The sequence below is a fragment of the Chinchilla lanigera genome, unplaced genomic scaffold, assembly GCF_000276665.1.
Source record: "Chinchilla lanigera isolate Chin_1 unplaced genomic scaffold, ChiLan1.0 scaffold00085, whole genome shotgun sequence".
NCBI lineage: Eukaryota > Metazoa > Chordata > Mammalia > Rodentia > Chinchillidae > Chinchilla > Chinchilla lanigera.
The window spans coordinates 9729405-9744937 of record NW_004955486.1 but is presented as its reverse complement, the minus strand read 5'-3'; the positions used below and the strand labels follow the sequence as shown (position 1 = coordinate 9744937).

The 15533-nt window shown below is 56.5% G+C and overlaps 2 protein-coding genes across 5 annotated transcripts; one reads left to right on the top strand and one right to left on the bottom strand.

The window, feature by feature from the left end:
* Positions 1-278: 278 nt before the first annotated feature.
* Plekhn1 (pleckstrin homology domain containing, family N member 1) lies at positions 279-8137 on the top strand. Of its 2 annotated transcripts, none has more exons than XM_005404288.2 (16): positions 279-909; positions 995-1094; positions 3630-3776; positions 3884-3964; positions 4061-4133; positions 4249-4376; positions 4486-4581; positions 4654-4734; positions 5378-5453; positions 5592-5740; positions 5833-5982; positions 6161-6307; positions 6553-6684; positions 6837-7064; positions 7330-7378; positions 7470-8137. In XM_005404288.2, exons 1-16 carry the CDS (start codon positions 827-829, stop codon positions 7571-7573), a joined length of 1824 nt encoding a protein of 607 aa, XP_005404345.1. In that variant the 5' UTR covers positions 279-826; the 3' UTR covers positions 7574-8137. The 2 variants fall into 2 exon arrangements, with proteins under 2 accessions (XP_005404345.1, XP_005404344.1); XM_005404287.2 differs by having other exon boundaries at positions 4450-4581.
* On the bottom strand, positions 8117-13621 carry Perm1 (PPARGC1 and ESRR induced regulator, muscle 1). 3 transcript variants are annotated; one of them, XM_013504203.1, is made up of 4 exons: positions 13257-13621; positions 10254-12642; positions 9455-9580; positions 8117-9181 (listed from the first exon to the last, which is right to left on the bottom strand). In XM_013504203.1, exons 2-4 carry the CDS (start codon positions 12202-12204, stop codon positions 9057-9059), a joined length of 2202 nt encoding a protein of 733 aa, XP_013359657.1. In that variant the 5' UTR covers positions 12205-12642; positions 13257-13621; the 3' UTR covers positions 8117-9056. The 3 variants fall into 3 exon arrangements, with proteins under 3 accessions (XP_013359657.1, XP_013359658.1, XP_005404346.1); XM_013504204.1 differs by having other exon boundaries at positions 10254-12492; XM_005404289.1 differs by having other exon boundaries at positions 10254-12346.
* Positions 13622-15533: the final 1912 nt, after the last annotated feature.

Here is a 15533-nt window from a genome sequence, read left to right as displayed (position 1 = left end):
TGCAAGTGGGAGATAAGCTTCCCACCACACCAGCACTCTTAGGTATCTAGGAGGCCTGTGGCCCCCTTTCTGTATTTGGTGAAGCCTTGGGGGCCCTGACTTTATCCTTGGGTAAGGACTGACCCAGCCGGCATGGTGGCACACTCCTGTAATCCCAGCATTCGGGAGGCTGAGGCAGGAGGATCGTTGCGAGTTCGAGACCAGCCTGGGCTACGTAGTGAGCTCAAGGCCAGCCTGAACTGCGTAGCAAGACCCCGTCTCAAAAAGACAAAAAAAAAAATAAAAATCAAAAAGACTGACCCCAGGCAAGAGAAACTGGCAGAAGGTCCTAGTTTCTTCCCCATACTGTGGGAGCTGAGAGTCGAGGACACACCCCCTACTGCACTGGTGACTCAGAGACCAACTGGAGTTATGGAAACAGGATGTGTGCTCAGGTTCGGGAGGAGTAGGTGAGGGGGAGGGGTTCCTGGGTTCACCAAGCTCCAATAGCAAGTACCCCTGGCCTGAACATAGGTAGGCAACAGGCTCATAGACCAGGACCAGGTGGCCCTTCCTATCCAGACCCGAGGCTGAGGTGAGGGCTGTTTTCCTCATTAAAGGAAATATTCTCTCCTTCCTGCCCCAAGGCTTGCCAGCACCTGTGTGGAAAGGGGCCATCCCTAGAAGGCTGGGCTCCAGTTGGGCCAATCCCTCAGAAAGGTCCCTCCCCACCCCCTAGTTAAGGGCAGGACATTCACAGCCCCGCCTATTGTGGGGAGGCTGATGAGAGCCTCCTGTGGGACCCAGAATAGTCAACCAGCTCAGCCCAGGCCAGCCACAGCCACCCATGGGGAACAGCCAGTGTGTCCCTCAGGCCCCCAGGAGGCTGCGGGCTTCCTTCTCCAGAAAGCCCTCGCTAAAGGCAAACAGGTGAGAGGTGAGGCCTCAGCCGTCAGCACAGTCTCCTTAACCTGCTTCCAGGGCCATGCCATGAGCCCCTTTCCCTTGTCCCCAGAGAAGACAACACAAGGAAGCTAGCTGGCTTGTTTGGTGTGGAGGCTGGCCCCGATGGAGACTCGGCAGCTGACAGGATCTTCTACTACATCCCCGGGACGGTGAGCGGAGGGGCGTGCCCTGCTGGAACATGGTCTGAGTGTGTTCGGGTCTGAGTGGCTCTGGCTCTCATGTTGACTGTATGTGGCAGCGTGTGCATCCTGCCCTCCTGGGCAGCTGGGGGGACTCAGACCCAAAAGTGAGGAAGTGGACACTGCCCCACCTCAGGATCTCGTCCGCCGAAAGTCTGGGCGAGAGCGAAACTGAGAGGCACTGAGTCAGTCGTGAGCAGCTCCACAGGCGGCTGGGCGGGGCCTTCCAGTCTCCCGGCCTCACTCATGGGGCCACCCACCTGCCTCTGCCAGACCCTGGCCAGCTACAGGTATCTCTCGGGTATAGTCCTGTCAAATGAGAGAGTGAGGGGCTTCTGTGAGCAGTAAGCTAGGCTGTTACCCACTCTAGGCCTTAGTTTCTCCTGGGGTGCCCTGCAGGTTGCTGCTGTTGGCATCAGACCACAGCAGTCTTCTACAGTGCCCGCTGCCGTGTCCCACACACAACAAGGGAGCAGCCCCGCACCCCTGCCCACCGCCAGCCGCCCCAGGACTGAGGGCAAGATAGGGGAGAGACCCAGCCCTTTTCTCAACATGCTGATATTAGGCCAGAAGTTCTGACAGAAACCCCCTGACCACAGCAGCCATCTCATGAGAAACTGTGCCTGCCAGGTGAGTGGGCTCTGCCATGCCCCAGGCACCAGGAATGTCTTAGGGGAGAGCATAGGTGACTCTGGGCCAAAGGCTCAGGCAGAGTTTTCACTCTGCACTCCAAAGGCCAGCTGGCATGGACTTCTAGAGCCCACCTGCTCCCACCAGGATGGGACCCCTGTACTATCGCTGCCCTCATTCTCTGAGTTCCCAGGACTCCCTACAGGCAAGTGCCAGCCTTATAAACTATGCTGCCTCAGAGAAGTGGGCGGAAGAGGGTGGTTGGCCTGACCCAGTTGGCTTCCTCCACATAGCCGTATCTCAGATCCTGCCTCCTACTGCTTGGGCCCAATTCATGCAATAGGACCCTCAGGGAGTCACAGGAGGCATGGTGGCCCTAGTGGTCCTCCTTTGCCCAGGCGTCACAGTAGCTGGAGAGCGGGCAGGGCTCAGTGAGCCTGAGGTGGGGGGTCAGGGAAGGAGCTCTGGCCAGACATAGAGCTGTTCTCCTGGGCCCTGCACCTGAGTTCTGTAGTGGATTGTGTACCTCTACAATGACTAGCCTTGCCATAGTTCCAAACTGAGTCCTCACCAGGGCTCCAGGGCTGAACCTTGTTTGCAGGACCAACTGCATAGCCCTTCCTGATTTGTGGCCTATTTTTCACAGCTGCCATCCCAGAGTCAGTTCCCACACTGGGTGTGGGTGCAAGAGGCCCCACCCAGAGGCTGGGAGGCCAGGGAGCTCTGTGTCTTTACATTCCTGGGTTTGCCCAAGAAATAGCTCAACTTGGTCAGGACACAGCAGCCCGTGTAGAAGCCCTTGGCATCCACCAAAGGCAGTGTGACCCTACCCAACTTACGCTTAGCATTCATCCGTTGTCTGACTCCTAATCCAATCCCAAACTCCCATTTACAGAGGACTGTGCACCAGCATTGGCTAAATGGTGTGTGGATGGTGACCCTTCCTTTCTTCCTCTTATCAGCAGATATGCATTACCCACCATCTCCAACACATCCCAGACCCTAACCCTAGGCTCTGGGGACACAGCAAGAAACAAAATACAGAGACCTTGTTCCCATCCCCAAAAAAGAGACAGACAAGATAAACAAGTGAGAGAGACAGCAAGGGAGACTACTAAAGAGATCTGGGCAAGGCCCTGAGAGGTGGAATGGAGTGAAGGTCGCAGGGTCCCAGCAGAAGGAGCAGCAAGAGCAAAGGTCCTGAGACAAGCGTGTCTCTGATCCAGAGGTGAGAGAAGGGGAGACAAGTGGATGAAAGACATCCTTGAGAACCCCCGGAGCATGGCAGGACCTTTGCTTTTGCTATGAGTAGGATGAAGGCACGTGCAGTGGTGGGCTAGAGCAGGGTGGCTGGTGCAGGTTCTGGAGAGCTGGCTGACCTGGCTTTTCTAGCCCCGAGTTCACAGACATCGTGTTGGTAGCTCACTGTGATGGGAATATGTACACCAAAGAAATTGGCAAAGGTTACAAATCAGGGCCTTTGTTTTTCTGATTTTTGTGCTATTTTGTCTGTTGTAGAACCTAGTATTGAGCATTATCCCACCCAGGCCCCCCAAGCTCCTCTAGATCTGAGAAGGTTAGGAACTAGAAAGAGGCCACACCGCACAGGAAATGATAAAGCTAAGGGTCGACTCCACTGAGTCTCACTGTCTGCCACTAGACCAGGCAGCTCTGACATGGGGAAGCTGCATGTGTGTCTACACTGTTTTCATGGAAAGAGGCTGTGGCTGTGCTAGGGTCTGCGCCTACATGTGCTCTTGATGTGTGTATTGTGTGGCCCTGCTTGGAGAGACCAGGCCTGTGTGTGCTGGCTGTGTGTTTGTTGGCTGAGGCTGTTGGCCCTGTCAGTCCCTCCCCTGAGCCCTACTTCCCCAGGATGTCCTGGGCCTAGAAGGCCGGCCAGAAGGCCTAGAGCAGCCATTCCTGAGTGTCTTCAAGAAAGGGCGGCGGCGGGTGCCTGTAAGGAACCTGGGCAAGGTCGTGCACTACGCCAAGGTCCAGCTGCGGTTCCAGCACAGCCAGGTGGGGGCCAGGGGGCCAGGCCAGGTGGGGAAAGCCTTGGGGGATCAGCATCCTGCCAGCCCAGGTTACTCCCCAGACCCCCAGACTGGCAGCCCATCTCTCCACAGGATGTCAGTGACTGTTTCCTGGAGCTGTTTCCCTCCCACCTGTACTTCCAGGCCCATGGCTCCGAAGGACTCACATTCCAGGTGTGTGTGTGGGTCTGTGTGTTTGGTTAATCAACAAAGGGATCGCTGGCTGTGTCCCTGGGACTCCACAGCCCTTCCTATCCTGTGCTTTGGCAGGGGCTGTTACCACTGTTGGACCTGAGCATCTGTCCACTTGAAGGGTACAGAGAACATGCTTTCCAGATCACAGGTGTGTGGCAGGTACTTCCCTACCCGGGGCCCAGGTCTACATGCAGTCCCCAGAGAGGGGCCTCCCCTGTTGGATTTCTTGAACTCACCCCAACCTGCTCTCTCCTCTACCCCAGGCCCACTGCCTGCCCCCCTCCTGGTTCTCTGCCCTACTGAGGCTGAGCTCAGCAGCTGGCTCTACCACCTGGAGAAGCAGATGGCCTTGGTGAGGGGACTGCAGCACTGCCACACAGCACTCCCAAAGGTCAGTGCCAGGAACCTGCAGACCCCTCCCCTATCCTGGCCTTCCCTGCCTGCCCTGACCTCCTATTCCCCAGGGCTCCCATGGGAATGAGCTCTCCTGGACTCTGCAGCACCATCTGAGCCGGCTGCGGAGGGCATCAGGGCGAGAGTCACTGGGTGGCGCCATCTGTGCCTCAAGGGTCAAGCTGCAGCACCTGCCCTCCCAGGTAGGTGTGAGGAAGTGGGGGTTGGGGCCAGACCTGGGTACCCCAGCCCACTCTGTCCTCTGACCCCCACAGGAGCAGTGGGACCGGCTCCTGGTCCTGTACCCGACGTCCCTGGCCATCTTCTCTGAGGAGCCAGATGGGCTCAGCTTTAAGGTGGGCCCTCCCCCATCCCAGGCAGCCCCAGGGAAGCAGTCTGTGTTGGAAGTGGGGCAGCAGCTCAGGAGGAACCTGTATTTCGAGGCCTGTTGAGACAGAGTACATGGCCCCGCCCATCCATCCCCACTGCTCTGGTCAGTCTGGTCTCAGATCTGACATGGAGGAGGAGTCCCTGCCCCCAGCAACCATCTCATCCTAGAGGGTCCTCAGCCACCAACTAGATCATCACCCTGGATGGGTGATGGTGCAGCTGCCCTGGGAGTCTCTCCTGGGTGCTTGCACTGTATGCCTGTGAGTGGCTCTTCCTGTGCCTAAGGGGCATGTGCATACACATGCGCAAATATCTGTGGTCTCTGAGCCAAGTGTGTCCCTAGTGTGCAGTCACAGTCACTGAAAAGCACACACAGAGGCTTCCCTGCCAGGGACCAATCTCTGCAGGTGTCTGCCTGCATCTGGCATGGTCTGGAGCAGGCCACCCAGAGACCAGGTGAGGCTGCCACCAGAACAGACAAGTAACTGCCTGGCCTCTTGTAGGGTATGGGAGTGCCCAGTCCAGGTCCAGAGAGCAAGACAGAGGGACAGGGCCAGGCTGGAGCTGGGTTTTCTGTGCTGGGGTTATCTTCACTTGTTGCGCACACAGGGGGAACTGCCACTCAGTGCCATCCACATCAACTTGGAGGAGGAGGAGAAGCAGATTCGCTCCTTCTTAATCGAAGGTGCCCTGGGCTCTACCCCTTGCCTGGCTGGACCGTGGGAAGAGGGCATGAGCCTAGTGGATACCCCAACACTTCACTGGGTTACTGTGGGTTGCATCCCATCCTGCCAGGCCCCCACCTCACATCTTTGTGTGCCAGGCCGCCTCATCAACACCATCCGCGTGGTATGTGCCAGCTACGAAGACTACAGCCACTGGCTGCTCTGCCTTCAGACTATCTCCCGCAAGGATGGGGCGCCCTTGCTGCCCAACCTCAAGAGCCCCCCAGGGCCACAGGAGCACACACAGGTGAGGGTCTGAGGGCCCCATGACTCAGGTCCTTTGAACAGAGACTGGGTCAGGGAGAGGGATCAATCTGCCACTCATCTCTGGCTGTCCAGGTTGTGGGTGGAGGCCGAGGTTCAGTCTCCTCGGATGGACGGACCAGCTGGGACTTGGGGTGCCCAACACCATCCTCCTTCTGCACCAGCCCCTTCTTCCCTGAGTCTTCCACGCGGTCCACTGTGGGCTGTCCTGCCTGGCCTACACCTGTGAGTACTTGGAGTGGCAGAGGAGGGTCCTGTATGCTGGAGCCTTCATCCCATTGCTCCCCATCCTGAGCCTGGACCCTGGCTCCTCAAAGAGGGTACTCATCCTAGAGGGAACTCTGTGCAGCCTCAGAGAATGGGGAGGGCAGGGAATTCTCTGGAAGTTTCTTGGTCACTGCAGGATCAGGCCAACCCTGACTGTGCCAGTGCTGGCCAAAGGAGGACAGAGCTGAGACGTGGTGGCAGCAGCCGGTTACCTAGGGGCAAGGCCCGAAGGGAAGCACCTGGCCCAGCAGCACCACTACCCCTGCACCTGGACCTGGCCCAGGTAGGTTCCAGGCCAGCCCTCCCCACTGCCTCCACCTCCTTGGCTCTGTCTCCTAGTCTAGGACAGTAGTGGTGAACCTACGGCATATGTGCTATAGCGGACTGTTTGAATCATTGCAAGCTCTGAAAGGTTCACCATCACTGGTTTAGGTGGTCCTGGAGCCCCCACAGGCCTCTGCTTAGGGAACAGGAGGCTGCAGCTTCTTCTGCTTTGAAGAACCTGTCTCTTCCTTCTCTTCCCTGCAGGTGGGCAGGCTGAGGCTAGAGGGTGGCCCAGAACACTCTCTGGAGACTCCCCACTCCCCACTCTATGCTGACCCTTACACACCACCCGCCACTTCCCACCACAAGATCACAGATGTCCGGGGCTTGGATGAGGTCAGTCCTCTGCTGGGCCACAGGACTGCATGTACTGAAGGCCTGAAGCCTACTCAGACTGCCTGGAGGCCAAGGGCTTTCTGGGTCAGGGGTCCCTGAGCCCTACACTGGGCGCAGCCCAGGGCCTCATATTACCTATACCATTCTCACAGTTCCTCAGTGCAATGCAGATCTCACCTGGACCTGAGCCTTCAAGCCCATTCCCCTCGGTCCCTGTGTCTGTACCTGTGTCTGACCCCAGCTCCGGACTCTCCAGCTCCCCTGGCCCTCCAGATCCCCATTTGCTTTCCAAGAAGGGAGCCTTGCAGTCCCGATCCTCTCAGAGGCACCAAGGCTCCATCAAGGACCAGAGGCCACGGCCCTCAGACTCCCCTCAGCTTGTGAGTTTCAACCCCCAAACTGGTATCAAGAGGCCCCAGCCCCTGGGATCAAGAGATGCAATGTGGGTGTGGGGCTCCTAGGAGTCTGAAGAAGCAAGAGAGAAGCAAGAGAGTATAGGACAGGCAGAGACCAAGGACAGGGCCCGCAGGACAGGGCCTGGGCAGCAAGCAGAGAGAGTGCAGACCCAGGGCAAAGGCAGGAAGGTCTAGCAGATTTGACATGCTGATCACCCCAGTTATCAGACTTATGGTTTGGATTTCCCAGGTCTCCCCCACCAAGGAAGGTTCGTCCAGCCCCCTGCCATCTCCTCCAGGTGAGTGAGAGTCCTGTCTCCTTCTGGGATAAGCAACAGGGAGTTGCTTCCTGCGGGCCAATGCCTCTCTGCATCCCCCCCCTCCCACCAGATGGCGAGTCCCCCATCTGGAACAAGACTTCATCTTCCTCCAACCAGAAGTGGCCGCAGCTCAGGAAGCCTGAGGCAGAGCGGGGTTTCATCCAGTGGATCTGATGGCTCCCTGGCAGGGCTGCCTCTCAGAACCATAGCCTGCCAGTGCCAGCCCTGCCAGGGGATCTGCAGTGGCCCCAGCACCCCATTGCCCAATATCAGCTCTACAGTCAGAGTCTAACCCAGCAGGCCAAGCACACCTCCGGAACCCTGAGGGCAGAGAGCCCCCTGACCCTGGGCTGGATCAGCGAGGAGGAGGTGCCTCATCCCTAGGGACACCCTGGTCAGTGACTGACCACAGCCCAGGGAAGGACACCAGAGAGGTCCTGGAGAGCCACAGGAGCCTCCCTACAGCTCTGAATCTAGGAAGAAATGGAGGAGAGAACCTGATGAGAGCAATGCCTGGAGTGGGGGTAGTGTGGGTGTGAAGAGCAGAGGGCTAAGAAAGCTTGTCAGGGTCAGAGTTTGTGAGGTCAGAGGGCACAAGGTCAGAAGTCAGCAAGGTGTAAGCTGTCATGTGCAGAGGTATGAGAGTATGTAGCAAGGATGGTGGGAGAGTCCTGCATTGCTGGATGTGCGGGGAAGGGCTGGTTAGAGACACTGATGCCATAAACAAGAAAGGAGAGATTTTATTGGTTCTGTGTCTGTGTTCTCCACTGAGCAACAGGAGGTTCCTGCCATCTTGGGGAGCCTGTGTGCTGCCTCCTGCATCCAGTCACTGCTCTTTCATCTTGATTCCTTTACCCACCTCTCATCCATCTCTGACTCCTGGGACCATCCCAAGAGCTCAGTCCTTCCACTAAGTTCTGTGTGTACCTTTAACTAGGGCTCACCAGAGGAGCCAGACCCAGTCCACTGCCCCACCCTGTAGGGACTGCAGGAGCTGCCTCAGAGGCATCCTCTAGGCCATCTGCTCATTGACTGCAGCTGGCACCTTGACCCCAGACCTTGGGGCTTGGAGTTCAGAGGGGTCTGTAAGGGCCTTTCCAGCCTAGCCTGTTGTGCACAAGGCATAATCCCTGGAAAACCACTCCGGCCACCTTTGATGCCACCTAGCGTCCCCATCCTGGCCCCACCAGACCTAGTGGGACCTTGCTGCTCTCTGACACTCCTAATTCTAGGGTCCTTTCCTGCAGTACACCCAACTTACCTACATGACCAAATGAAACAGGATACCCAGTTAGGTTTCAGATAAACAAGGAATTTCTTAGTACAAGAATGTCTCAAATAGTATGTGTCTGAAATCCAAATTTAACTAGGTACCCTGTATTATATTTGCTAATCTGGTGCCCTATTAACTAGCTCCCTGCTCATCCTCTACCCACCCAGAATTACAAATCTCCTCTCCCCTCAGGTGTGGGTAGTGGCCTTGACCTTGGCCCCTGGATGGACCCTCCCATGGAGTCCAAGGGAGACAGCACCAAGGATACTGGCTCCCTCCTACATGCTGCAAAAGTCTGGGGTCCTTGGTCGAGGAGGGCAGCAGCTCATCCTGGATGTCTCTGTTCATCTCCTTGTCTTGAGTCTTCCTAGGCCAGGCCTGGTCCTAGGAGCTGGAGCTGGGGCTACGGCTAGGGCTGAGGCTGGGGCTGGAGCTGGGGCTGCACCCTCGCCTCACCTGCCGGCGGAAGTAGCGGATGGCAGAGATGGTGCCAAAGTTGGCCAGCAAGACTGCAAGGGAAGCACAAGGTCTCCTGGGTACCATCTCTAGCTAGTCGCCAGCTCTGGCCCACATAACTGACCTAGTCCTCAAAGGGCAGAACAAAACAACAGGCAAGGGCAGTGGGCTGGAGGTAGGCCAGCAATGGGAGGAGCAGAGTTTGGGAGGAACCTGTGCTTCCCCATGCACCCCATCCCTACTGGCCCAGCAGGTGAGGCTAGGCACTGTGGCTCCTTGGTCTGGCTTTTAGGCACCAGTTATCTCAGTCCCCATGGCCCCCAAACCTGTTTTCCAAGCATCCGGGGTTTGCAGATCTGAAGTTCTTACAGCCCAAGTAGCAAGGGCTACAAACACCAAGCACATGTCATTCTGACTGAAGGTAAATGAGGTGAGGGGATGCCGGAGCTCTCCTAGGAAGAAGAAGTTAACCCTTACTTCAGTTGTTCACCATGAAACACATCTGTCCTGAGACATGTCTGCTTGACATATCTGTCCTAGACACATCTACCCTGGGACACATCTGCCCTAAACACACCTGCCTGGGCACATCTACCCTGGACATGTCTATCCTATGACACATCTGTCCTCGAACACGCCTGCCTGGACATATCTGCCCTGGACACTTCCGTCCTGTGACATATCTGTCCTGGAACATACCTGCCTGGACACATCTGCCCTGGACACGTCCGTCCTGTGACATACCTGTCTGAATCACATCTTCCTTGTGATGTCTCACCAGAGGCCCTGGCTGGCATGTGTCAGACTTGAATCAGGATGGTTTGGGGTGTTGCCATTTCCTGGTCCACAGCATAGCTCCCAGAGGGGAAGGCAGGTGTCCGCTCACAGTACCAGTCTCTGAAGGCATCAAGGCCCCGCTGGTGTCTGGGCCTGCTCTGGGCTACCATGTGTGAGGTGTGTCCTGAGACAGCTAGAACTCACCTTTCCCTCCCAGTAGGTCCCTGAGGGTCCCCCACTGGCTGGGGACCTAGGATCTTCCCTGTCCTCCCCACACCCTTCCTGGCCTAGTTCCCTGGACAGTGTGTTCTCAGAACCTGGGTGGGCCATAAACCTAGGCACACATACCTGCCCGCCTGGCTGTCAGGCTGAGTTGCTCTGCTATGGCTGGGCTGGGCTCAGGTTTGATCCTTGTCCCCATGTTCCTGGGGGCCTCTGAGGTCTGCTGCTGGAGGGCAGTTGGTGACAGTGTACCCCCAAACTTGTCCTCCCCAAGGAAGTGTTCGTAGGCCTCAGGGATGGAGAAAGGCACCGGATCTCCAGGGGGCACAGCTGATACAAGGTCAGTTCCTGGGGGTGGAGCAGGGGAGCAGCTCCCCTGGTGCCCCGACCTCTGGGTGTGGCAGTCCCGGAAGAAGAATTCGCAAATGTCTGGCCACTGGACAGAATCCAGTGCCTGGCTGGCTACTGCCTCCTGCTCGGCACCTTCCTCCTCCCCTACTTCCTCCTCCTCCTCAATGGTATCACAAAAGAAGAACTCATAGGCCTCGGGGAGGGTCACTGCAAAGCAGCTCCTGGGCCTAGGCCCTGCAGAAGCAGAGGGAGCCGGGGGTGGCAGGTGCTTCAAGATCCGAGGCTGGGGGCCCCGGGGCCCAACCGCCACCGCATCCCAGGCTGCAGACCCCTCTTGGCCTCCCACTGCAGTCCCAGGGGCTGAGGGCCAGGCTGAAGCTGATGAGGGTAGGCCTGTAGCCTCTCTTGACCCTGGTTGCTCAGGTCTGGGCACAGCCATGGAGAATCGTACTTTCTTCTTCTTGGGGGTTGGGATGGGGCCTGGGGGAGGTACCCCTGAAACGAGTCCAGGAGTCCCTGCAGGTTTATCTTGATGCCCTGTTGGAGGCACAGCCATCTGTGTCTCTATCATATCAGCCCCAGTTTGGAGAACAGGGGGCTGGGAGGGTACAGCAGCCTCAGCCCCAGGAACAGGGGTAAATGCTGTCCCATCATACTTAGTCTTGGAAGCAGAGTAGGGCAGAGCCCTGCTGGTCACAGCCATGGAGATAGGAAGAGGTGAATCCACCTTTGGCTTGACCACTGGCCCTGCTGTAGTAGGCAGGTCCACACGCAGTGCAGGTGTGGAGGTGGGTGTAGACATGGCCACATTGGGCTGAGGCTTGGAGGCAGGTATAGACAAGGCTTCATCTGTCTCAGCCATGGAAGAATCTGAATGAGCCACCTGGACAGGTGCAGAAGCCCTGTGTAGCTCAGCCCTGGAGGTCATTCTGATCTGGTCTGCACCTCGCTCAGTTACAGGGACAGGTGCAGAGAGAACATGGGCAGAGTCTGGCTGAGGCTTGTTCTGTTGGGCTCCTGCCATTGTCTTTGCTGTCCCAGCCCCAAACCCCTCCCTTCTGGCCCCAGCCAGGCTATGGCCTTCCTCAGGGAGCTTGGGAGAGCCTGGTGGACCCACAGCAGGTCCTGGGGGCTCCAAGCATCCGCCCCCCTTGGTCCCCACAGCGCGCCTCTTCTTGCGGCCGGGGCTTCGGGGAGGGGCTCCAGGATTGTCAGGGGGCTTTTTGGGGATGACACTGTGGCCAGAGGAATCAGAACTCTGGGGGGGCTCACCAGAGGGGCTGGGAGAAGGGCCCTGCAGAAGCCTCTGCATCATGTCACTGGGATCTACTGACTCCGGAAAGGACGAGCGCTGGTCAAGAGGGGCAGTTCCTGAGCGGAGGGACAGCAGAGCTTCAGATCGTGTGGACGTGCCGGCTGCCTGCTTACTGGCCCCTGGAGCCAGGAGAGGCTCACACTGAAACCTGCTGGCCAGCTGCCAGGTGGCCACACTGTTCTCTTCCTCACAGGCCTGCCAGCCCTTTCCCCTGGGGGCCAGCTGCACAGTGAGAAGGGGTGGGGGCCCCGGTGGGCTGCTGCCACTGCTGTCCCCTTGGTCAATGTCACTGGAAAAGAGCTCGTCCCCAGAAGCCAGGCCAGCCTGCAAGAGGCCACACTCATCAGCAGTTGCTGAGAACTCAGCCCAGTCCTGGTCACTGAGCTGGACACTGTACTGGAAGTTGTCCATCACAGGTCAGCAGAGGTGCTGGAGTAGTGACAGGATGTGGAGCGGGATGGGATCTTCAGGTGTCCAGGCTCCAGGCACCAACCTGCACACAGTGCCACCACCCTGCATGCATGGGGGAGACCCCCACCTGGCTGTCCATCTCCTGGAAGAAAGCAGAGCAGGGTCCCAGAGGACAGGCTGTGCTTCCTTCAAATCTAATTTCTTCTGAGTTAGAAAATTTCAGCTCCCATTTCCCCTACTTCCAAATGGGCTCCAAATGGCAACTTTACAACATACACTGATACAGTCCTAAAACCAAATTGCATTTTATATTAGTGAGGCACACATCCTCATATGACATCTGTCATGTTTTTCATTCCCAGGAATGCCATTCCTTCACATCTCTGAGATTTCTTGTCAGGTGGGTCCGGCTCCCTTCCTCCACTTCCTCGGAGTGGTCTGTACCAAGGACAACCCACCAGAGGTCAGTTCCTCAGATGATGGTCAGCCCAGCCTGTCCCAGGGTGCCCTAGGAGACAGCTGGCTGCACTGTCCAGCAGGTGCCCAGCCTTCGGGGTGATGACCTTCCACCAGCCTTGGCTGGGACAGTTTTCCTCTGAGCTCACCAAGGTCACACTGGTGCTGGCTGGAGTCAGCTCAGGGTTTAGCAGGAAGGGCCCGGGCCTGAGGTTGTGGAGCAGAGATCAGCCCCTGGACCCTAGTGGCCCCCTCAGGCTATTCCCGAGGTCTGCACCCCCACCCCAATCCTGCCTGGCTGCCCAAGGCCCCATTCTGCCCCAGCTTAGGGAACCAAGGTGAACTAAGCTGGAGGGGGACTCCAGTTTTTCCCCCATGGGGGCTACTCATCCACTCTCAGCCAGCTACTGCTAGACCCATAGGGTGGGAGGTCACTCTACCTGGGACAGTCCTGAGCTGGAGATGTCCACAGGCCAAAGTACCACAGCTTCCTACACACTGACCCACACACTCCTCTCTGCCTTGGAGAGTCCTCTGGGGGGGCCTGCCTGCCACTGAGACCCTAGGCTAAGAAGGAGAAGTTGACCATGTCCTACCTGAGTCTCGCAGCCAGCAGGGCAGTGGAGCAGGGCATCTGAGTGCCTACCCCAGAGCGGCATGCTGTTGGGCTGGCCCTGGAAGCTCCACCCCCACTGCCAAAAATACCCAGCCCGTGCTCACATGTGACACATGCCAGCGTCAGGGCCCAGGCTGCAAATAGATGGCATTTGAAGGGCCTCCAGCTACTTAAGGGACTCCTTCCTCGCGCAGGGCCCAGCCCAGGCTGGCAGCAGCCAAGGTCACATCAGATTCCAACTACAGAATAGTGGCTAAGTGGTCAGCACTGCATGAGCCTCTTTCCCCAGCAGCTGGAAGTCTCTGCTCACCGCACCTGCTGGGGCCTTGCCTACCTGGCCTGAACTCCAGGGGCTACAGAGCCTCCCCCAGGCATTGCTGACCCTGTCAGTGGGGTGTTGGGCCAGAAGGGGGTACTCATTGTTATTAGTGAAAGGTTTCCTGAATGGGTATGGACCCCAGGCCAAAGGGAGGGCCTGGAGGGCCTGAGCAGGCTCCCTCCGATCTCCTACCTCCAGAAGAGACTGCTGGGAGGCACAGCCTCTGTGATGGACCTCCTCTCCTGTTTCCATGAACTCATCCATTTAAGTGGGAGCCTGGAGGGCCTTTCTTTTGGGGAGAGGGTGTTCAATTAAGGGCCTTCTCACTGAGCTATGTCTCCACACCTGTTCTATATTTTGTTTTGGGACAGGGTTTCATTAAGTTACTGGCCTTAAACTTTTTGATCCTCCTGCCTCAGCCTCCTCAGTAGCTGGGATTACAGGCATGCAACACTGCTCCAGCATAATGTGCATCATCTGTGAAGATGTCTCTTCAGCGTTTTTGCCACCATTCTATTCCATGTCAGTCAGCTTTCCCATTGCTGGGACCAAATACCTGAGGCCCAAAATTCGAAGGAGAAAATGGCTTGTTTGACCCTCGGTTTCAGAGCATTCAGTCTCTGGTCATCCAGCTCCAAGGCAGAAACAATGTAACAGAGAGGTATGGTGGAAGAGGATAATCACTGCATGGCAGCTGGGAAGCAGAGCAGGGACCAATGCCAGAGCAGGAGGAGCCAGACGTAGACCCCAAGGTCATGGCTCTGTGACCACCCAGTCGCACCCAGAAATGTGCTGTACTAACCCCCTGCCCCCGTCAGCTCTTGAGCCACTCAAGTTGACAAGCTTAATCACCTCACATGTTCTGTTGATTTGCAGTTTATGTATTCTGCTTCTTCCTTCCCTGTGTGTACGTGTGTGGTACTGGGGGCTTAGCCTCAGGCCTCAGGCACTTGCTCTGCAAGTGCTTATCACTGAGCTACACTGAGCTACACATGGTCAGTGGAGCTTTAGCCAAGGTCCAACTCACATTGGGCCCAGAAGATCTCCGAGTCCATCCTGTAGTCATTTCCCCATTCCGAAACACACACTGGAATAGATATACTCAGTACTTGACAGAATCCCCATACTGGCTCCCTAATTGGCGGTGTGGGGCTATTACGGTGGGAAAGTCCAAATAGAAGCATTAGAGCTCCTGTACCTGAGAGAACAGTGAATGCAAACAAGATCACATCCCCTGAAGGCGGGCAGATTAGTGCCACCATCAAGATCCCCACCACATCCCCATTCAACACTCCTATTTGGAGTCACTGAGCTACACAGCCCCAATTAATGCCTTTAGATGAGCAGAGGTTTTAAATTTAGCTTAGCTGATTTATCAACAATTTCTTTTATGCTTAGCACTCTTTTTTGATCTTTTAAATAACTGTTTGCTGTCAAGCCATGAAGAAATCTTGTTTTGTAGGACTCCGCACATGCCCCTGTGTGTGTGTGTGTGTGTGTGTGTGTGTGTGTGTGTGTGTGTGTGTGTGTGTGTGTTACTTCAGACTGAATCAGTAACACGCTGGTGCAGTTCCCACCAAACTACATTCCCAGCCCTTTACTTATTTTTTTTTTTTTTTTTTTTTTGTCTTTTTGAGGCAGAGTCTCGCTATGCAGTCCAGGCTGGTCTTGCACTCACTTTGTAGCCCAGGCTGGGCTTGAACTGGCAATGATTCTCCTGCCTCAGCCTTCCAAGTGCTGGGATTACAGGCGTGCACCACCACACCTGGCTATGTTTTTTTTTTTAACAAAAATCTTAAAATTTTTTAAAGGCTCTTACTAAGTGGCCCAGGCTGGTCTCTAACTTGTGATCCTCTGGCCTCCAAGAACCTGAGATTACAGGCACATGCCACGATACCTGGGCAGATTCTGTTTTGTTTGTTTTTTGAGACAGGGTCT